Source organism: Galeopterus variegatus, unplaced genomic scaffold (genome assembly GCF_000696425.1).
Source record: "Galeopterus variegatus unplaced genomic scaffold, G_variegatus-3.0.2 Scaffold15, whole genome shotgun sequence".
In the NCBI taxonomy this organism is placed as follows: Eukaryota; Metazoa; Chordata; class Mammalia; order Dermoptera; family Cynocephalidae; genus Galeopterus; species Galeopterus variegatus.
In genome coordinates, this window is record NW_007726126.1 from 582,302 (window position 1) to 606,476 (window position 24,175).

The window sequence follows — 24,175 nt, forward strand, 5'->3', positions numbered from 1 at the left end:
CGAGACTCATCTCACCCATAAAGACTCACATAGATTAAGAGTGAAAGGATGGAAAAAGATCTTCCAAGCAAATAGAAAAGAAAAACGAGCTGGAGTAGCTATTCTCATATCTGACAAAATAGACTTTAAACTAAAAACCATAATAAGAGACAATGAGGGTCACTACATAATGATAAAAGGACTGATGCATCAAGAAGACATAACAGTCATAAATATGTATGCACCCAATGTTGGAGCACCCAGATTTATAAAACAAACTCTATTAGACCTAAAAAAGGAAATAGACACTAATACTATAATTGCAGGGGACCTGAATACCCCACTGTCAATATTGGACAGATCAACTAGGCAAAGAATTAGCAGAGAAGCACAAGATCTTAACAATACCCTAGACCAATTAGACATGGTGGATATCTACAGAACATTCCATCCAACAACCTCAGAATATTCATTCTTCTCATCAGCACGTGGATCATTCTCCAGGATAGATCACATATTAGGACACAAATCAAGTCTCACCAAATTCAAAAAAATTGGAATTATCCCGTGTATTTTCTCAGACCATAATGGATTAAAACTAGAAATCAATAATAAACAAAATTCTGGAAAGTATACAAACACATGGAAATTAAACAGCATTCTACTTAATGATACATGGGTCCAAGAAGAAATCAAGCAGGAAATAAAAAAATTTATTGAAACTAATGAAAATAATGATACATCATACCAAAACTTGTGGGATACAGCAAAGGCAGTACTTAGGGGGAAATTTATTGCATTAAATGCCTACCTCAGAAAAATGGAAAGTTGGCAAGTGAACAATCTAATAATGCGCCTTAAAGAACTAGAAAAACAAGAACAATCCAAACCTAACGTTAGCAGAAGGAAAGAAATCATCAAGATCAGAGCAGAACTTAATGAAATTGAAACCCAAAAAACAATACAAAAGATCAACGAATCAAAAAGTTGGTTTTTTGAAAAGATAAATAAAATCGACAAACCACTTGCATGGCTAACAAAAAAAAGAAGAGAGAAGATTCAAATAACAAAAATTAGAAATGAAAAGGGTGATATTACAACCGACCCAAATGAAATGCAAGGAATCATCCGAGACTACTATAAACAGCTATCCGCCAACAAGTTCGAAAATCTGGAGGAAATGGATAAATTTCTGGACTCACACAAGCTTCCAAAATTAAACCAAGAAGATATAGAAAACTTGAATAGGCCAATAACAATAAAGGAGATTGAAGATGTTATCAAAAAGCTCCCAACAAAGAAAAGCCCAGGACCAGATGGATTCACAGCAGAATTTTACCAAACATTCAAAGAGGAAATGCAACCGATTCTTTGCAAACTATTCCAAAAGATTGAAGCAGAAGCAAAGCTTCCAAACACATTCTACGAAGCAAACATCATCCTGATACCAAAACCAGGTAAAGATATAACCAAAAAAGAAAACTACAGGCCGATATCCTTGATGAATATAGATGCAAAAATCCTCAATAAAATACTAGCAAACAGAATACAACAACACATACGTAAAATTATTCACCATGATCAAGTGAGATTCATTCCAGGGATGCAAGGTGGGTTCAACATAAGCAAATCAATAAATGTGATCCACCATATTAATAAAATCAAACACAAGGACCACATGATCATCTCTATAGATGCTGAAAAAGCATCTGATAAAATACAACACTCATTCATGACAAAGACCCTCTATAAGTTAGGTATAGACAGAAAGTATCTCAACATAATTAAAGCCATATACGATAAACCCACTGACAACATCATCCTGAATGGGAAAAAGCTGAAAGCTTTTCCTTTAAGAACAGGAACTAGACAAGGATGCCCACTCTCACCACTCCTATTCAACATAGTGTTGGAAGTAGTAGCCAGAGCAATCACAGAAGAGAAATCAATAAAGGGCATCCAGATTGGAAAAGATGAAGTCAAACTGTCCCTGTTTGCAGATGACATGATCCTATATATGGAACAGCCTAAAGTATCTACAAAAAAACTCTTGGAAGTGATAAATGATTTCAGCACAGTAGCAGGATACAAAATCAAAAAGTCAAGAGGGTGACTGGGTTGAAAATTATGAGGGCCGGCCCGGTGGCGCACTGGAGAGTGCGCCGCTTGAGAGCGCGGCGGTGCTCCCGCCAAGGGTTCGGATCCCATGTGGAGACCGGTTCCCACTCACTGGCTGAGCACAGTGCGGGCGCAACACCGAGGGTTGCGATCCTGGTGCCGGTCCCCGGTACGGGCGCGACACCGAGGGTTGCGATCCCGTTACCGGTCAGTAAAAAAGACAAAAAAAAGGAAAAAAAAAAAATTATGATAAAAATAACCAACTTATATACAAACACCAAACTTTTACATTATGTCATAATGGTAATTTAGTAGGATTTAATTCAGGTCAGGAATTCAGAAAACAAAGTTTTAAAACATACTTTCTCTATAAATTTATCCCGTTACTGTAGTTTTTATGATTATATATTATTACTTCAATACAAATTTCATTTTAAGGTTCTGAATCGCAGCAGAGAATCTGGAAAAAGTTCACCAAAGTACACAAAAGGGCAGAACTGAATTATGAAATGGCTTCACTTGATAAAAGATTGCCCAAGTAAACAAACAGAGCAGAGTTCCTGTTCAAAAGGAAAGTAACGTTGTCTCCATGGAATAACATATTCATTTGTTCAGTGATTTACGTGTATAAATAAAGTAAATTATAATTAGAAAAAAAAATTAAGTATGATGTTAACTGTCAGTTTTTCACAGATGTCCTTTATGAGGCTGAGATCCATTCTATTCTCAGATCTTTTTAGTGTTTATATAATGAAAGGCTGTCAGACTTTGTGGAATACTTTTTCTGCATCTCCTGTAATGATCATGTGTTTTATATCCTTTATTCTATTGTTATGATACATTACATTATTTTCAGATGTTAAACCAACCTTGTATTCCTAGAATAAATCACAATTGATCATGGTATATAATTCTATTTACACTTTCCTGGATTTGATTTGCTAACATTTTGTTAAAATTTTTTTATATCCATATTCATAAGAGACAGTGATCTGTAGTTTTCTCTTCTTGTGATATCTTTGTCTGGTTCTGGTATCTGGACTTAAAGAATGAGTTGGGAAGTGCTCCTTTCTCTTCTATTTTTGGGAGTGTTTGTAAAGAACTGGTTTTAATTCTTATTTAAATGTGTGATAGAATTCACCAGTGAAATCGTCTGGGCCTGAGATTTTCTTTGTAGGTAGTTTTTGTTTGGTTGGTTTTTCACTACTAATTCAATCTCTTTACTTGTTTTAAGTCTGTTCAGATATGTTCTTCTTTAGTCAGTTTCAGCAGTTTGTGTCTTTCTGGGAATTTGTCCATTTCAACTAAGTTGTTTAATTTACTGGCATACTTTTTTTCATAGTATTCCTTTATAATCCTTTTTATTTCTTTCAGTACAGTAATAATGTCCTTCCTTTCATTTCTGAGTCTAGTAATTTGAGTCTTCTCTCTTTCCTGGTCAATATAACTCAAGGTTTGTAAATTTTGTCAATCTTTTCAAATAACCAACTTTTAGTTTCACCTATTATTTCTACTGTTTTTCTATTCTCTATTTCATTAATTTCCACTCTAATCTGTATTACTCCTCTCCTTCTGCATTCCTTAGGTTTAGTGTGCTCTTCTTTTTCCAGTAGCTTAAGGTAGGTTAAGTTATTGACTTGAAGTTTTTCTTCTTTTTACTACAGGCATTTACAGCTACAAACTTCTTCTAAGCACTGCCTTAGCTGCATCATGTCTTCACTTTCATTCATCTCAAAGTATTTTCTAATTTCCCTTTTGATTTCTTCTTTGACCATTGGTTATATAGGAATATGTTGTTTAAACTCCACATATTTGTGAGTTTCCCAAATTTCTTTCTCTTAACTGATTTCTTATTTCATCCCACCATGGTTAGAGAACATACTTGGTATTATTTCTATCAAAATGATAAATGTTTTATATATGAATTATATATCACAATAAAAACACTTTTAGGCACATTGTATATAAATAGACAAAAATGGCATTGGGCAAATAGGAATAGTGGTTTTAGCTACGATTCACAGAAGAGTCTTTACTTCAGTCTTGTGAGAGATCTGCCATTTCCAAATGGGTCAAATTTTTACCCTATTAAGAGCCTCTTTACACGGTGAAGAAAGATGAACTGGCAAAGGACATGAAAAGTTATTACCAAGAGAGGAAATACAAACTAAAAAGAAACAAATGAAGAAGAAAATTCACTAGTAATCTTTTTAAAAAGGAATTTTAGGGCCGGCCCGGTGACGCACTGCTACAGTGCGCTGCTTGGGAGCACGGTGGCGCTCCCGCCGAGGGTTCGGATCCCACATACAGACCGGTTCCCGCTCACTGGCTGAGCGAGGTATGGGAGCAACACCGAGGGTTGCGATCCCATTGCCGGTCCCGGTCCGGTACGGGCGCGACACTGAGGGTTGCGATCCGTTGCCGGACACGAAAAAAGACAAAAAGGAAAAAAAAAAAAAGGAATTTTAAAAAATAAAATATAATTTTCCTCCTACCAAGTTAACAGGTTAACACTGGCTTTTAAATATTCATATCCAATGCTACAGTGATGCAGTGAAATTGCAAGTGGGAATATAAACTGAAACACTGGAAACAACTTGGCAAGAAGTGTTAAGAGCCTTAAAAAAAATTCTAAATACTTTCAGTTAGTAATTCTACTTTTGACAATCTGTGTTTAGAAAATAATCCTAGGGCCGAGCCCGTGGCGCACTCGGGAAAGTGTGGTGCTGGGAGCGGCAGCGCTCCCGCCGCGGGTTCGGATCCTATATGGGGATGACCGGTGCACTCACAGCACTCACTGGCTGAGCACGGTGCGGCCAGTCTCAAAAAGGACAAAAAAAAAAGAAAATAATCCTAAATACAAAAAAATTTTTAGACTAACTATTCATTGCAGTATTATTTACAATTTAAAAAATAGTCATCATATAATCAGTAATAGGCAAATGGTTAGGTAAACTATGGTTTAATTATTAGGCAAAATATCACGCAGCCATTAAAAATTATGTTTACAAAACATACAAGATAAGGAAAAGACTGCTCTTATAATTTTAGTATAAAAAAAGAGGGAAAAATTGTGTATATGATATGATTATACCTATGCGTTAAAAAAAAATAGCAAACAATCTATGTACAGAAAAAAAACAGAACGCAGTACATACATCAAAAGGCTAATAATGGTTAACCTTGGGTAGTAAATTATGAATGTAGTTTTTCTTTTATACTTTTCAATATCTGTCCAAATTTTCTGAGTACAAATTTTTGTAATAAAAAGTGTATTTAGGGCGCCAGTTAGCTCAGTTGGTTAGAGCGCAGTGTTACAACATAAAGGTCAAGGGTTCAGATGCCTGTACTGGCCAGCCACCAAAAAAAAAAAAAAGTGTATTTGAAAAAAATTTAAGGCACTTACTGCAAGCATAACAACCTACTTAGTATGACACCCATCACAAGGACAACTTCACAGATATATACAAGTATATTCTCTCATAATAGAGATATATTTACTCTCTCATATACATAATCCCTAGTTTTTTCCACTTAGGCTTTTAATATTGTACTTCTCAAAGTGTTTTGGTTTTATGTTTGTTTGGTTGTTTGTTTAAGATAACTGAAATACTCTGTCCTGGGGCTCTGAAACACCTTTCTAATTCCATGAGTATAATAGTGTAACATAATTACTTGTCTTCTTATATTCTCAAAATAAAATTATCGAAAAAATCAAAAGTAAAACCAATTCTACAAGGTTCTACAGACTGCTGTTATGCACAAAAAGAGGCTAATTAAAACTCCAGATTAAGTCAAAAGGCACAATTAATGTACATGTATTTCTTTTATAATCAGAAAAAAAAGAAGTGAAAAATATTTTCCCGAACAGTTGCTTGTGTCTAGTTGGTAACTATAATAAGAAAAAAATACATGAGTTTGGGGATCAGAGAAAACAGTTTATACCCTGATTCCCGCAACCTACTAGCTATAAAAACTTGGACAGGTTAAACTTCTTAAACCTCAATTTCCACCTTTGTAAAACAAGGATAACAGTACTTACCTAAAGGATAATCAGGACCAAATGAAAAATTAAACACAAAGCACCATAAACACAAGCACCATAATAAGCAGAGTGCATTTTTAGGCATAGTATACATAGTAGCTATAGACTATAATTATTTTCATTTCTTTTTGGAGGATGAGGAAATTCATTGTATAACAAGTTGCCTAACTTTATACCTAACTGAACATCAGGAGAAAAAAAAAAAACATTAAGAGTCCTTAGCAATCCTTAGTTGTAGATTTAGGATGGATCTGAGCAGATTTTACAGTTCTTACCATCTCTCCAGATAATGCAAAACAGTTCAAGAAAGAAGACCATTAGACTCTTACCTTGCAGGCTACATCAACTAATCGCATCTGGATAGCTTGATTCTCAGGTAGTTTAGTGCCAATCGCAAGCAAAGTATCCAGCAGTTGAGCTAGGACTTGATGAGACTCTAGAAAGAGAGATGAAAAGTTGGGTTGTAGAACTTCCAAAGGAGATCACTATGGAAACTAATTTGCTTGGGTAAAAAATGGAGATATTTTGTCAAAGGGATACCTGTACTCCCATATTTATTGCACCTCTATTTACAATAGCCAAGAGTTGGAACCAGCCTAAATGACAATCATTGGACAAGTGGATAAGGAATATGTGGTATATCAACACAATGGAATACTATTCTGCTGTAAAAAAGAATGAACTACCACCATTCGCAGAAACATGGATGAACTTAAGAGTAAATTATGTTAAGTGAAATAAGCCAGGCACAGAAAGAGAAATATTTCATGTTCTCACTTATATGTGGGAGCTTATAAAAATAAATAAACAAATAAATAGAAAAAATTTTTTAAAAGACAGAAAAAAAAAAGAGAATGGAGATTTTTGTCAGCTGGTTCTACTGTCCGATCCTCATCTTCTCAACTAAAAGCTATGTTCCTAAGGGGATCCTCCACAGAATTAGACATATTCCTCTATACATGGTAGATGCTCCAAAAACGTTTAATAATTCAAGAGCTCTTCACTGCCTTCAAGTTAAAGTCCAAATTCCTTAGCAGGGCACACATACATACATACATACCAGGTCCTCCATGATGTCTAGCCCTGCCTACCTTTCAAGTCTCCTTTATCACCCTTTTTACAATTACTTATGATCCCATGTCTCTGTATCTTTGTTCAGACTAACCTCTCTACCTAGAATGCCCTCCCCCACACCTGGCTTCATCCTCACCCCCACCCCCTAGTGAGTAACTACTAGTCCTTAAAGTGTCATCTTTTGTGCAGAGCTTTTCTTAATCCCCAAGAACTAACCATTTCCTCCTTCATGGTTCCACTAAAGCAGCTCTAACAATTTACTATACTTCCTTATTTTCATATCAGACTACACCAGAAGACTGAAAGATCCTTAAGGACAATGACCATTTTATATACAGTTGTATTCTCAGAATCTAGTACAACTCATTATATGCTCAATTAAACTTTAATAAATGGGCAAACAGCCAAATCCAAATGAACCTATATCAATCTTCTTAACCAGATCATTTCCTTTGTCTAAATTCTCTTTGTTCCAAAATACAGTTCCTATAATGCTGGCATATACAAGAGGATTTTAGGTGGCATTCAGATGATCATTTTTATATTAATAATTATATACATATTTTAATGTACATAAAAATTGCAATTACCGGGCCGGCCTGGTGGCGCACTGCTACAGTGTGCCGCTTGGGAGTGCGGCGGCGCTCCCGCCGAGGGTTCGGATCCCACATACAGACCGGTTCCCGCTCACTGGCTGAGTGAGGTGCGGGCGCAGCACCGAGGGTTGCGATCCCGTTGCCGGTCCCGGTCCGGTACGGGCGCAACACTGAGGGTTGCGATCCGTTGCCAGACACGAAAAAAAGGAAAAAAAAAAAAAAATTGAGGCCGGCCCGTGGCTCACTCGGGAGAGTGCGGTGCTGATAACACCAAGGCCACGGGTTCGGATCCCACATAGGGATGGCCGGTTCGCTCACTGGCCGAGCGTGGTACTGACAACACCAAGTCAAGGGTTGAGATCCCCTTACCGGTCATCTTTAAAAAAAAAAAAAAAAATTGCAATTACCATCTATTGATGTCACATGACACTAATTTCCTTTTACAGAACTAACATAAAAACTCACTTTAAATTTATTTTATTTACCAAAAAAAGTAGTTCATTTAAGAAAAATGTTAAGGAAACCATAGTATAGTTGTGAAACAAATATGTCAAAAATGGTGTGCATGATATATGCCTAAACCATGGAAAACACTGGTTAAATCACTTCTTAGTAAGACTTTCAATTCAGTTCAACATAGTAGACTAAACATCTGTTTATCTCTGCTCTTTCCTAAGATCTCACTAATGTAAGAGTAAAGAAATTAAAAGGGTATGAACCTACAAGGACAAGAAAACAGGCAATAAAGGTGGATAGATGAAAAAAGCCAACGAATTTCTCAGAGATGGAAAGCAGATGGAGAAATTGGCAAAACTGAGAAATCCAATACTAAATGCCTACTGAGGAGGTTGTTACTACAAAGCAAACAAATTCTCACTATTACACCCCAGAAAGGCTCTGGAATTGGAGATTTAAAAAAACAAAATAAAACAGGGACGAGGCAAGGATTTATCTGAAGTCTCTCTAAGAAGCAGTTGATGCTGTACCCCACAGATATGTATAATTATATTTCAATAAAAAAAATAAACAAAAAAATTTTTAAAAGCAGTTGAACCCCTTCCTCCCCCCCACCATCCTACACAGCCAAGTGACAACTGAAACAAGTTTATTCTGTATAGAAACTGGACTGGACCAAAAAGAATGCAATTTTGGGGACACTATGTGAGGACAAGGAAGAAAGAGTGAAGTGAAGAGGAGATTAAGAAATAGTTAACACATTGAATAATGAGACACTTCCTCCCTCTCCCTAGCCTCTCTTTCACTGCCCTGGCTCCAAGAACAAAGCAGCCACACACTTCTGTCTTCCCAGCAGGAGATTCATGAACTTCTAAATGGAAAAACTGATGAGCCCAGGAAAACACACCAAAAGATACTAACATTTAAAAGTCCTAGAGGCCGGCCAATTAGCTCAGGTGATTAGAGCACAGTGTTGTAACATCAAGGGCAAGGAGGGTTCAGATCCCCATCCAGGCCAGCCACCAAAATAAAGTCCTCCAAAGATATGTAAGATCTTCTAAAGTGGAAGCTACCAGCTGACAAACACTATTTATGCACACATACTACCAATCAGCTTTTTAGTGCCTCATCTTAAATTTAAATATGGGGCTGGCCAGCTAGCTCACTTGGGAGAGCGTGGTGCTGATAACACCAAGGTCACGAGTTCAGATCCCCTTACTGGCCAGCTGCCAAAAGAAAAGAAAAAATTTAAATAGAAAGCCAAGGACAATCAAGAAAAATCTCCAATATGAAAGTGTCCACAAAGAGAAAAGAAGACACTTAGAGGAAACAGAAGAGAGGTAAAGAAGTCCCCAACACCACCCATTTATTTCTTCAGAAAGATAATTCTACATAACTTCCATAGAAAGCTAAAGCTTTTTAACCTTAACTCTTGCCTCTGGTAAATCAGAAACCAAATTTAAATCTTTAATCCTAGTTTTCTACTGAGTTTCTCCTATATTTCAGACTGGACAACTCCCTAGGGATAATAAATGAAGCCTCATTATCACCAAACAAAATTCCTCAGAGTTGCCAAACTCTTTCTAAAACTAGACTTGATCATTTTATGCCCTTGCTCAAAAAATTTTATATGGTCCCATGCCTATAAAGTAATACTCAAATTCCTCAGCGCTCAAGACTACCTTTGGCTTCAGGACATTTTACCAATCCCTGCTAATCTCTCATAAAATGATCCAGTTTTTCAAATAGCTCTTGTACGTTCCAGCTCTCTTACCTATGATCATAATGTTCCTTCTCCTTAGCATTACTCTTCCCCATCTCTGACTTTCCAGATCCCACAAGTTAGTATTGACCATACCTTGTCCTTTGCTCCACAGTATTCTAAAACACACTGTGTTATCATTAGTGGTGTAGCAGGTACTAGAGAAACAGATACACACAGTACCCTCAAAGTGCCCAGCTCAGTGCTTGCCAAGGAGTTACAGCACTCATACATTTACTGAACTGAAATGAAAAACTTTTGGTCCAGAGTGTGGACCACACCCTTGGAATTGAGAGTTCACACTAGACTGAATAATCAGGAGACACTTAATCCTAAATCTTTAGCAGTCACTTTACCTCCCTGGAGTTCATTTTCCTCAGCTACAAAATAAAGGGGCCTAAACTAGATGAACTCTACGGTCCCTTCCAGTTCTTTACTTTTTTGTGTGTGACCGGTAAGGGGATCGCAACCCTTGGCTTAGTGCTGTCCGCACCACGCTCAGCCAGTGAGGGCACTGGCCATCCCTATATAGGATCCGAACCTGCGGCAGGAGCGCTACTGCGCTCCCAGCGCGGCACTCTCCCGAGTGCACCACGGAGCCGGCCCTGGTCCTTTCCAGTTCTATCTTCTATGAATCTAGGTGAACCAGGAACTTGAAATCAGAAAAAAAGCCAGATCAAATCTCTTAGAGACAATTAAGTAAGAAACAGAATTAGAAAACTCAGCAGAAAATAAAACAGTTATTTGCCATGGATATTGCATAATTTGAGTTCCTTCTTTTAATTTATTTTATTATTTTTTAAAGTTTATTTATTTATTAATATTATTCTTTTACATTCTATGATGTTGTTGCAGAGATCCTTTCTTTTAAAGGCTAGGATGAGGTTTACATCAAAACTAACTTTCTCTTATAATGTTTCTGTTTTAGAGGTAAACTGAGTTAAACCACAGTCTATAAGAAAGAGCACTGCGCTAAGTTCTTGGTTCTGCTACTACTTAGCTAAACAAATTAAGCAACTCACTTCTCCCTGGAACTTAGTTTCTGTCATCTGCAAAAGGAAGGAATTAGATCAGATGATTTCTATAAGGTCATTACAGCTCAAAAAGTCTATGGCTCTATGAAATCCCCACTCTTTTTTATTTTTTAAAGATGACCAGTGAAGGGATCTTAATCCTTGGCTTGGTGTTGTCAGCACCACACTCACCCAGTGAGCTAACCAGCCATCCCTATATAGGATCTGAACCCATGGCCTTCGTGTTATCAGCACCGCACTCTCCTGAGTGAGCCACGGGCCAGCCCTGAAATCCCCACTCTTTTTTATTTTTTAAAGATGACCAGTGAAGGGATCTTAATCCTTGGCTTGGTGTTGTCAGCACCACACTCACCCAGTGAGCTAACCAGCCATCCCTATATAGGATCTGAACCCATGGCCTTAGTGTTATCAGCACCGCACTCTCCTGAGTGAGCCACGGGCCAGCCCTGAAATCCCCACTCTTACAATATGGAATTCTTCCATGTCCTCCTATCTTTGCTCAGGCTAACCTTATCTAGAATGCCTTCCCCCACACCTGACTCCATCCTTAACACTACCCCCTCCTGTGAGCACCTGCTAATCCTTGAAGTGTCACCTCCCATGTGACACTTTGGAAATAAGAATTGTCCATGGGAAACAAGATACTGCTATACTGAGGCAATATAATTGTTTTGGTACTTTTAAAAGTGTGTCTCACCAAGGTCCAGGGTTCAATCCCGGTACCAGCCAGCCACCAAAAAAAAAGATAAAGAAAAAAGTTGTGGAAGAAACATGTACACTCAGTTATAAGGTGCAGTATAAATTGAAATAATCCTTTTGGAAAGCAATATGGTAATATATAGCAAGGGTCATCAATATGTTTGGACATCCTGACTCAGTAATTACCTTCCCAGGAATTCATCCTAAGGAATAACAGAAAGAAGAAATGAACTCTCTTTCTGCCACTAGCTACAAGAGCAAAAAATTAGGAACATGTTACTGTACCTGTTGGTGTTATCAACACCATAAATATTATAATGGTACATAGAAACATGGAAAAAATTACACGTAACATTAAGTAAGTATAGTAAGACAGAAAATAGTACATTCACTACAAGTACAACCATATAAAATATATATAAGTAGGGCCGGCCCGGTGGCGCACTGGATAGTGCGCCGCTTGGGAAGCGCAGCGGCGCTCCCGCCCGAGGGTTCGGATCACACGCACCCAAAAAAAGCTAGTAGGGAAACTTGCCAGAATTTGAACCCAGATCTGCCAAAACTCCAAAGTCAGACCATAATTGTGTCTCCCAGTGTGTAAATATCTATCAAATACTTTGTGCACATGTGTGAACATGCCAAACTTTGAATGATTTAAGTATAACCTGTATTTTAATACTTAGGACAGCATCATAAAATTAATTTCTAAATGAATATTGAAATTTATCCAGTTTCTATGTTTAGCAATTGGTGTTAATTTACCTCTCATAAGTGCTAGAAAGGTTCTACAATACCTCCTCCAGCCCTTTTATACTATTCAAGCTTTTTATTAGCCCTAATGTTGATTGCCTTCCCAGGGCATCTACTAGTTTGAGTATAATTTGTCTAATTAAATTTAAAGAAGAGATGTTTCAGGGAGCACCATTTCATCATTTCCTCTTAAACTCTATGCTGTGGATTAATGTTGTTATACTGGAATTTCAACAAAACAATCCTCCCCTCTGGCAATTAAAAAATAAAAAAGATATTTTCACTGTTTCCTGTGAATTAAAAGTCTAGGGTTAAAATTCAATACAAGTAAAATTTTACTATAAAGTTACTATTAACAGAATTTTTTAAATTCTCAACTTCAGTCAAGGCCCACATGCGTAACCTATATATTTCTTACCATTAAATAATTGTACAATAAATGAATATAGATAATCTGAGTTCACCTGACTTTTACTATTCTCATAGTCTCTTAAGTTTATAGACTAAACGTTGCCCAATATTTAAATAGCCATTTTGTTTAAATATGTATACCCCAAAATGAAATAAAACTATTCTTTGAAATTACAACCAATCCTGTCAAATGAACAAAATTACAATATTTTCAGAAACAGCAACAAAGGGTTTCTTTTCTCAAATTTTAAAATAAATATTAAGGCAATTAAGGCACTAACTCTATTAACAGAATTTTGTATATACTGTACAAAAAAGTAAATAATCAAAAAATTTTAAAGGTGAAGCAGTTTGCTGCTTCATCTAAACATTGAGAATATATTTTAGTGGGCATCAATAAGGAACTCACAGAAAAGGAAACAACACAATGGATATGAGACCTGGAAAATGTCACTTTTATGAGATCTAAATTGTGAGGGACCACGTGTCCAGGATGGTAACTGTCACAGTTTCTGAGGTAGTACGGCACAGGGAACAAAGCATCAATTCTGCCACATACTATGTAACCTTGAACAAGTTAGTTAACTTCTCTAAGCTTCAGCTTCCCCACCTATAAAATAAGGACATAATATCTATCATACCCTATGTAAACTATCTTAAATATATGGCACTTGGTAGGGGTCAATCAATCACAGCTATTAAAAGACAAAACTGTATCTTAACTCTAATGTAAATATACGTACACAGTTTTATTGAATCTTCCTCAAATTCCTTATCAACAAACACATCAAAATTTTATTCTAAATTCTATACAAAAGGAATTCAAGTTTCCTGCTCTGACTACACAGCTTTTAAAGTGCAACTTACTTTCATTCTGCAGTATGTTAACGGCATCATCCATAATGCAGTCTGGTGAAAATCCTTCCGTCTTGGATAATAAACCCAACAATGATGCAATTTTTAATCTTACAGATGGATCATTCTCCTGGAACAAAAAAAGCAACTGTCATGCTCTACTCTTAGCTAACTAACAAATAGGAACATACATAATGGCAATACATAACATCCCAAAAGAGATTCAATGATCCAAGTACGCTAAGGCTTCATTTCTAAAAAATTAACTTAATATACTTCAGGGGAAAGAGCTTTTCTTTTTTTTTTTTTTTTAAAAAATGATGACCGGTAAGGGGATCTTAACCCTTGACTTGTTGTTGTCAGCACCATGCTCACCCAGTGAGCGAACCGGCCATCCCTATATGGGATCCGAACCCATGGCCTTGGTGTTATCAGCACCACACTCTCCCAAGTGAGCCATGGGCTGGCCCCGGGAAAGAGCTTTTCAAAATCAGTATATTACACCCAAATACTGCAAAGTGAATAAAAATTATTTTATACCTTCCTGATGTCATTAACTTCTAATAAAAAAAAAAATGTGCTGTTGGCATTAAAAGTACTCATGTTAGACATGAGTCACAACCACCTGCACCACCAACACTGCTAGCACTGTACATGTAACTCTGCTGCCAGGACCACTGATCCTAGAATCCCTGGAAAATGGATGTTACAGTTACCACCAGAAAGAATCCTTGACTCTACCCGATTTTTTGGATCACTAGATCCTGATTAGAAATCTTGAGGCAGGCAAGTATAATTGGCTGAGTATAGATCTTGTGCCTGGGCCCGAGCTGCAAGGAAAACAGAAATGAGTTGTCTGGCTGTTTTAGCATTGACAATGGGGAGGTAGTTTCTAGGGGCACCAAGAATCCTGTGGCTGAACAATTTCCCCCCAAGACAAAAGAAAAAGGAACATGTCCTTTTGTTCATCACCATATCTCAAGTAGGATGCATAATATCTGACACTAAAAAGACATTCAATAAATATATGTGATAAAATAAATAAATAAATGTAAAATGGGATGGGGTCTGGGGGGGAAGTACCTTGCCAGTGCTGAGATTAGGTAATCTTTCTATACCAAAGACAAGATTATTTAAATGTATTCTCAAAAGATAAAGTGCCTTCCAGATATGATTAATTCCTCACCTACCACCTATTATTTCTTTTTTTTTTTTTCCCCTTTTTGTCTTTTTTCATGTCCGGCAACGGATCGCAACCCTCAGTGTTGCGCCCGCACCGGATCGGGACCGGCAACGGGATCGCAAACCTCAGTGCTGCGCCCGCATCTCGCTCAGCCAGTGAGCGGGAACCGGTCTGTATGTGGGATCCGAACCCTCGGCGGGAGCGCCACACTGTAGCAGTGCGCCACCAGGCCGGCCCTACCACCTATTATTTATAAGGAGGTGATCAGGCACAACAAGGAGGCCTAAAGCAGAGCAAAGGGCAATAGATATGGAGTCGGAATATCCCAAATCCTGGCACACTATGCCACTTACCATGTACATCACTTTCAGAAAGTCATTTTCTTGGGAATTTTACCTTAAGGTGTGAGTTGTAGCAACAAAGAAAGGAATCTGAAATTAGCCAGATCTATTTGTGAAGTCTGGATTCTCTGTGCAATAGCTGTATGTCTTGAATAGCTAATCAACCTCTCTGAGCCTCTACTGAGAAAAGGGGTTAAAACCAACCTCAGAGAGCTACTGAGAGGAAAATGACTAGCACAGAAATGGGCACATAGTAGGCAGGTGGATATCAGTGCCCTCATCTTTATTATTTCCTTCCTTCTGCTAACTTCAGGTTTAGTTTGTTCTTTTTCTAGCTCTTTAACTTGTAAAGTTAGGTTGTTGATTTGCGATTAATACCAGAATATATCAAGAACTCCTACAACTTAACAACAAAAAAAAACTAGATTCAAAAATGGTCAAAGGACTTGATTAGACACTTCTCCAAAGAAGATACACAAATGGTCAAATAAACACATGAAAAAATGCTCGACATAGCTAATCATTAGGGAAATGCAAATCAAAACTACAATGAGATACCACCTCACTCACACCCATTAGGATGGCTACTACCAAAAAACCAGAAAACAAGTGTTAGTGAGGATGTGCAGAAATTGGAACCCTTTGTGCACTGCTGGTGGGAATATAAAACAGTATATCTGCTGTGGAAAACAGTATGGTGGTTCCTCAAAAAATCAAAAATAGAATTACTAGATGATCCAACAATTCTACTTTTGGGTATTTAAAAAAATTGAAAGCAGGGTCTTAAAGAGATATTTGTACACCTGTGTTCATAGCAGCATTATTCACAATAGCTAAAATGTGGAAACAACCCAAGTAGCCATCAACAAATGAATGGATAAGCAAAATGTGGTATATATACAGAACAGAATATTATTCAGCCTTAAAAAGAACGGAAATGCTGACATATCCTACAATATGGATGAAACTGAAGGATATTATACTAACTGAAATAAGCCAATCTGTCACAAAAAGACAAATACTGTATGATTCCACTTATATCAGGTACTTAGAGTAGTCAAATTCACAGAGACAGAAAGTAGAATGGTGGTTGCCAGGGACCTGGGGGTAGGGTAGAATGGAGAATTATTGTTTATAAGTACAGAGTTTCAGTTTTGCAAGATGAAAATAGTTCTGGAGATGGATGGTGGTGATAGTAGCACAACAATATGAATGTACTTAATACCACTGAACTTTACACTTAAAAATGGTAAAGATAATAAATTTTACGTTATATGTATTTTAGCACAATTTTTTAAAAAGGGGGAAAAAGGGCCAGCCCCGTGGCACACGCCACGGGTTCGGATCCTGTATAGGACTGGCTGGTGTGCTCACTGGCTGAGCATGGTGCGGACGACACCACACCAAGGGTTGTGATCCCGTTACCGGTCACGAAAAAGACAAAAAAAAAGGGGGGGGGAAGGTAGATAAGAGAGTATCTGACCTAGTAACATTCCTCATTCACCCGGATACCTTACTCAAGTTCTTCTACTTTCTGAAATAATCCCCCGGCACCCCTTCTACTAAGACAAATAAATGACCTCCTTCATACCTGAGCTAAAAACAAATCAACTCTAGGGAAGCCCTCCCTAATAACTGCTCATCTCACCATTACAACTGTCCTGGTTCAGCCTCTCACCACCTTTCTCAGACTTATCAGTCTTTTAGTTGGTCACCCTAATTCCAGTCTGGCCCTTATCCAATTCCTCCATCCGCCATGCTTCCCAAAGAGTGACATGTCTAAAACAAAAAACAACAAGGTAGAAAACAAAGCCCTTCAGAACTGGACCCCTTCCAAACCTTTCTAGTCTTCAAGAACTCTCAACCTAAAATCTACACCAGTTCCGATCCCCGTAATAGCCAGCCACCAAAAAAAAAAAAGTCTACATCAGCCAAACTAATTGCATTTCTTCTAATGTGATAGGCTATTTCACATCTCCATGTTTTTGCTCACAACTGCTCACAAGTAAAATTTCTTTTCTCCTGTTTTCCAACTGACCAAAATCTGTTTTTAAGACTCATCTTCAAGCATCATGACTACTCTATAATGTCTTTCTGGATCCCTGCTTCCAAGTAGAATTGACACCCCCTCCTTTGAGGCCATATCATAAATTCCCCAGACTTCATAGCAATTGCAATTCTGTATTGTTGTTATCCATTTCTTATATTATCTACCCAACAAGACTGAGGTCAGAGATCACATCATATTCATCTCTGTATCACCAACATGAAGCACAAGCCCGGCACAGAGTAACTATGCAGATATGCTGAGCAAATGAAAAAATGAACAAATGAACAACTTTAGCCCTTGCTATCTATATACTGCATATATTACTTGGTCTGCCAACTACACTGATAGCACCTAAAAGACAAGAAGCATGTCTCACAGTTCTGCATTCTTAACAGCAACCAGCACAGTAGTATAAGTGAAGAATCTCTCATGGGAAATAAGTTTGGATACTGCTGCCTGACCACAGAAAAACAAAGAAGAAAAGCTGAAGCCAGAGTAGCTTATCCACTAAAATACAAGAAACCACATTTCTAGACAGAACAGAAGAAAGCATAGAAAACACCAGTCACCAGTCTAAAACTGAGTCCATTTGGCATCCCTCCTCATTGCCTTTGGAGCTAGGATCTGCTATACTAATGCAAGCCGCATGGCCTGGTTAAAGAACTTGGGATCTGACATCAAAACACCTAAGTTCAATTTTTCTTTTATACCTGATAATGGTATTATGAGTATATTTTTTAAAAAGAGTATAATTTAGAGATATAAATTGAAATTTACAAATAAAATGATATGATACCAGGAATTCGTTTTCATGAGAATCTGGTAGAGAGGGTGAGGGTGAAGGAAATGGAAGTAAGTGGATTGGGGGAGAATGAAACAAGTTTGACCATGAAGTGATAATTTTAGAAGCTGGGTAATGAGTATATTGAAATTAATTAAACTATTCTCTCTACATGTATATGTACTTGAATTGTTCCATAACAAAAAGGCTTTTAAAAACAACCCAGTTTCAAATCCAGACCGTCCATTCACTAGCTGGGTGACCTTGGATACTAAACTGCTCTAAGCCTAGTTCCTTATCTAGGTCTTTTTTTTTGGGGGGTGGGGGGGGTAGCTAGCCAGTTCAGGGATCCAAACCCTTGACCTTGGTGTTATAACCCCATAGTTTCTTATCTGAAATATAGGGATACCAATGGTGTCATCATCAGGATTAAATAAAACATTACCTGTGGAAAAAGCTTTATAAACTCCAACAAGCTATAAATGTGAACTGCTCTCAGAATTAGTATTATAAATGATTATTGGTAAGAGTTATATAATAATAAAGGTAAATATTGCTAACAGTTCTTGAGAACAGAAACCCTTATTTCATTCATGTAAAACACAAGTAAGGGGTTTGGAGATCCCTGTACTGGTCAGCTGCAAAACAAAACAAAACAAAACAAAAAACAAAAACATGAGTGAAACATTTATTAAACTCCTGTAAGGTTCAAGGGACCTTGCTAGGCACTGGGTAGAGATTAATGGATTTCTACTCTGAATTTATAGAGCTCAAAGTCTGAAGGAGACAGACACATATAACAAACAATGGCAATACATAAGAGCTAATAATTGTTTTAACAGGATACTGTCAGTGCCCAGAACAATGTCTGATATATAATAAACATTTGTTAACTGAGTAAAAAGCATTCATTCATTCAACAAATATTTATTTTACCAGGCACTTTTCTTGGTGCTGTAGATAAATCAATTTAACAAATCAAATATCTCTGCTTGAGAGGAGCTTATGTTCTAGTACAGGGAAATGGACAACCAACATAATAAATGAGAAAACTACATAGAATATTCAAAGACAGTAAGTGCTATGGACAGAACAAAATCAAGGAAGGGGGCTACAAACTGCTGGGGTGGGATAGGCAGTTTTAATATGAAATAGAGGGGTAAAGAAAGACCTCAATGAATAAGTGACATTTGAGGGCCAGCCTCTCACTTGGGAGAGTGCGGTGCTGATAACACCAAAGCTATGGGTCCGTATCCTATATAGGGATGGCCGGTTCGCTCACTAGCTGAGTGTGGTGCTGACAACACCAAGCCCAAGGGTTAAGATCCCCTTACCAGTCATCTTTAAAAAAAAAAAAAGTGACATTTGAACAAAAACATGTGAGAAGTAGACATGTGAATATCTGAAGAAAGTGTTCCAGGCAGAAGAAAATGTAAATTCTTGGCAGATAAAATGGCTGACCAGATCACAGGGCAGTGGCAGGGAGAAGGGTTATAGGCAAAGGAAACAGTATGTGAAAAGACACGGATTTCTGGAAATACACAGGGTATTTGGAAAATTGCAAGCACTGTGATTAAGGTAGAACATTTGTAAAAGAGAGACATAAAAGGCAATGGGAATAAATAGATTTAAATAAAGATAGTTTATAGAGAGAAACTGAAAGATGCAACCAGTAAGAAGCTTTTGCAAGGTGAGGCATCAAGACATATGCATCCTGACAGGCGCAATATGAAGTACAAATCATCATCTATTAAGTATTCTTAACATTCTCAAAAATATGCTTAATCCAAATCTCACAAGGCCTATAGATCTAACTCCTACTTCATAGCAAATAGAGGACAAAGTAGCAAGTTAGCCCCCAAGGAAGTAAATAAACCCAGAAAACAAGACATTTTACAAAACAACTGACCCAGTTTCTTCAAATCAATGTCACCAAAATAATAAAAAATGTTCTAGATTTTTAAAAAGACCAAATGCCGTATGTGGAACTGGTTTACATTTTGATTTGAACACATCAACTATAAAAAAAAGATATTTGGAGGGCCAGCCCATGGCTCACTTGGGAGAGTGTGATACTGATAACACCAAGGCTGCAGGTTCAGATCCCTATATAGGGATGGCCAGTTAGCTCACTTGGGAGAACACTGTGCTAAGAACACAAGTCAAGGGTTAAGATCCCCTTACCGGTCATCTATTTAAAAAAAAGATATTTGGGGAACAATTAAAGAAATCTCAATATGGACTAATTCTTAGATGACATTAAAGAATTATTTAGTTTTGGTTAATGTAGTTAGGTGGGTATGTTTAAAAAAAAAAAGATGTCCCTCTTTTACAGATATTTACTGAACTAGTTAGGGCAAAATGATATACCTAAAAAAAACTTCAGGAAAACAAACAGATAGAGCAAATTTGTCCAAATATTAATAACTGTTAAATCCCAGGGATGGGTATTTGGTAGTTCATTATAGTATTTCTACTTTTCCATAGTTAATAATTTTCATACTTGTTTTAAAATTTAATCTGTGGGGCAAATAATTTCTTCTCCTTTTACTTCAGATTTCACATCTATAAACTGAAAAATAAATACCTTTTGTGAATTTCATTTTGTTTACATTATTTCCCATATTTAATCATGCATGAAAAATACATAGAGAAATAAAATGCCACTTTGCTTTTAAAAAGTTTTTTTAAAAAAAGAGAGAGGACTATTGCAATTAGATAGGAGGGCCTTGAATTAGGACAGGAACAGAAGGATGATGAGGGGACTACATTCCAAAGACGAATCCAGTTACAGAGGGCCATGGTTAATGTTAACTCCTCTTTTGTGCTCCCACTGTACTCTGCACCTATTTGTTCACAGTACCTTCAGAAATATGTACCTTACCATTTATATGTCTATCTCCATCTAGCATACCGTAAGCTTCTGAGGACAGGATTTGCATCTTTTTTATCGCTGTAACTTCAGTGCCTAGCACATGGAAGACACTCAGTAAAAGCTTGCTAAATTAACACATTCTTATTTACTTGCGATACTAATCCATTCTGCAGACACAATACAATTCATACACATCCTCATCAGGTCCTCAACATCTTCTCACCTTGTAATAATGTTCCAAGAGAATCCTGACTACTCCCTCCACACTTTCTGCCTCGACAGGCTTCCTGGCAAACTGGAGTAGGTATTGCAAAGCATCTGCTGGGGAGGTCGCTTTACACAGATCTATGTGAAGTGCTGCAGATTTGCTTGGTTTAGTCAGTCGGAGTTTCTTAGTAGCAATTTCCTCCTGTTGCTGCAAGGGAGTAGGGAAGATAAGACATGAAAACCTAACTGAAAACAGACTCTGCAAATTTAACTTTGCCTCATTTGATGGAAATAATTTTCTGTTATAGCAAATAATGTATTTAGCTAATAGACCTAGCCTGAGGAAAAAGCAGTACTATAAACTGGAAAAAACACTGGATTGGTGACAAGGCTATGAGTCACAATTTTGCCTTTCACTAGCTTCTACAACTTTGAGCAAGTCATTTACTTTCTCTAAGTCTCAGTTTCTTTCTCTGTAAAATAGTTACACTACCATTTTGTTCTACCTATCTTTGAGGATTGTTGTAGCTTTAGGGTTGAAAGGCTACACAAAAGATCTACTCCACTTTTTAATCACTTCTACAAATGTATTGAAACTGTGCTGAGGCACCCAACAGGCTCAGCTTCCCTCCTTAGAAAACCAGAACTGAGGGCCGAGCCCGTGGCGTACTAGGGAGAGTGCAGCGCTGGGAGCGCAGCAGCACTCCCGCCGCGGGTTCGGATCCTATATAGGGATGGCCAGTGCTTTCACTGGCTGAGTGCGGTGCGGCCCGTCTCAAAAAGGACAAAAAAAAAAAAAAAAAAAAAAAAAACCAGAACTGATGGGAATGTCTGCAGCTTGCACAGATAAAAAAGATCTTTCTCTCATTCCAAATGACTATCTTCACCCAAACTATTCTGTCTTTATTAGAAGGATGGTCAGTGTATAAAAAAAAAAAAAAAATACACTATGGAAGAATGCCACAAAGATATGCCCACAATACAAAAAAGAAAGGAAAAGACAAGTAATAAGGTTAGAAAGGAAAACTGTCAGATCACAAAGGGCTAGGAAGTTTGATTTTAGGAAAAGGAGGAACTGCAAAAGAGAAGGGAAGGAAGACTTGATTTGTCAATGCAATTCTTTCTCTGCACTATAGTCCCAGATAGCTGTTCTGGCTCTCCCATTAGCCTATGAGCTCCTAAGTGGCAGGGACCCTGATGTGTACAGGACTGTGTAGCTCAATACTTTTCACCATGCCTGCTACACAAAAATCATGAATTTATTCAATAAACTCTTATTAATTAATGAATGTTGAAGAATCAGTTCCCTGCTGGATGGCCTGAGCCTTGCTACTCTACAAGTCTAAGGATCTAAGGATGCTGCTGATCCATTGGCATGAACTGGGAGCTTGTCAGAAATGCAGAATCCTGCCTCACCTACCCCGCCCGACTTACTGAATTGGACCTATATTTAAACAAGATCCCCACGTGATTTGTGTACACATTAAAGTCTGAGAAGCAAGTCAAAAAGATGACTTGGGATCAGCCTCTACTTTAGTGATATGTATGTGGAGACACATGGAGCATCACTGACTGTTCTGACAGGAGCTCGGCCCATCTGTCCTTAACTCCAAGGGAGAAAGGTATTGCCTTCCTCTCTAGGTGAGCTGTTCCACCAGAGAAGCTCTATCCTTATGAAGCTTGTGACCCTCGCCTGCTTTGACCTGGTTTGGAGGAATTCTATAGACCCCTATTACAGACCCTTAGAACTCTGCCTACAGCCAACTTGTCCCTGGGCGCTTTTTGCGAGACTGGAGTCAGGAGGGGCTCTGCGACTAATTGGCTGTGTCTTGGCACCCTTCCGTAAGTTTAAAAGTCTACATCTGTAAACCAAGGATGCAAGCGTAACCCGATCTAGCAAGGTTGCGTGAGAGAACAAAATGAGATAACCAATAGGACAGTTTCGTAAATTGTACAGCACTAGTTGCTTCTTCTAATAACTTTTTTAAAAGTCAAACTACATATATCAGTTAATAACAACAGCGGCCGCAGACTAACACGCCCACAAACCAGCAGTCTCAGAAAGTCTTATCAAGTAGTCGGCACTCAACATAAACAAGCGGCGCCTATTCTGGCAAAGTGCCTGGGGTCTCGATGACCTTTCCCGCCCCGGACGTGTCCCGTGACCTTTCCTGCCAGAGCTCACCTGAACCACTTTAGTGAATTCCTCATAAACCCGCTTCTTCAAGTGCGCCGCCATGGCTGCCGAGGGCCCTCGCAGCTTCCGTACTCAACGAAAGAGGCGGGGTGGAGAGATCCGGAAAACCTATGCGGGAGGAGCCCGCCTCGATCCCACAAGGCAGTGGGGGTTTTTAGGAAAGAGAGGCCGCTTCCTGCTTCTCGACTGCCCCGCCGCTGTACGGGAGAATTTGGCCGTTTCCGCCTCCTGCGCCGGAGGAACTGAAACGAGATCGTAGCTTGGAGCAGGCGGGGCCTCTGGAGGGAGGAGCCTGGACCGAAAGGGTGGGCGAGCCAATGGGAGTTTTTGGAGGCTTGCTGGTGGTCTCAGAGTAGCCGGGAGACTGGCGCCGAGCAGAGCGAAGGGACGGAGGAAGTGCCGGTTAAAGGGCCGGGGCGGGGCGATGCCGAGCTGGAGGCCAAACCTGGGGCTCCGTAAGAATTTTGATTGGCGACGTGACGCAAAGAGGCTAAGCTGATATTCCCATCATCCTTTGCTGCTTGTAGCTCCCCTTGAGGTCGCCTTTGTTCGAGACGTGCGCATCCCTCCCTTGTCCTGGGGTGCCTTTTCCTGCTCCCTCACTCTAATTATTCAGAAGGAATGACTTTCTCCTCTGATAGCTACTGTACAGTGGAAAAAAAATACCCAAATCAAGGGTCAAGCAACAAAACTTTAGACTGCGGCCCTGGCGGTTGGTGAACAAGTGATCTCAACTACAAATGCGCGGCTAATACCTAACCT

The 24,175-nt window shown here is 38.4% G+C and overlaps 1 protein-coding gene across 1 annotated transcript in view; it reads right to left on the reverse strand.

Annotated features, from left to right (window-relative positions):
- Positions 1-23,476, reverse strand: part of INTS4 (integrator complex subunit 4) — a 124,390-nt gene extending 100,914 nt beyond the window's left edge. The window contains exons 1-4 of the mRNA XM_008565996.1: positions 23,402-23,476; positions 21,233-21,424; positions 13,792-13,909; positions 6,472-6,578 (exon numbers count right to left, since the gene is read on the reverse strand). Of these exons, the coding sequence (XP_008564218.1) occupies positions 6,472-6,578; positions 13,792-13,909; positions 21,233-21,424; positions 23,402-23,455 (471 nt within the window). The 5' untranslated portion in view covers positions 23,456-23,476. The remainder of the gene's footprint in view (positions 1-6,471; positions 6,579-13,791; positions 13,910-21,232; positions 21,425-23,401) is intronic.
- Between the last annotated feature and the right edge of the window lie 699 nt (positions 23,477-24,175).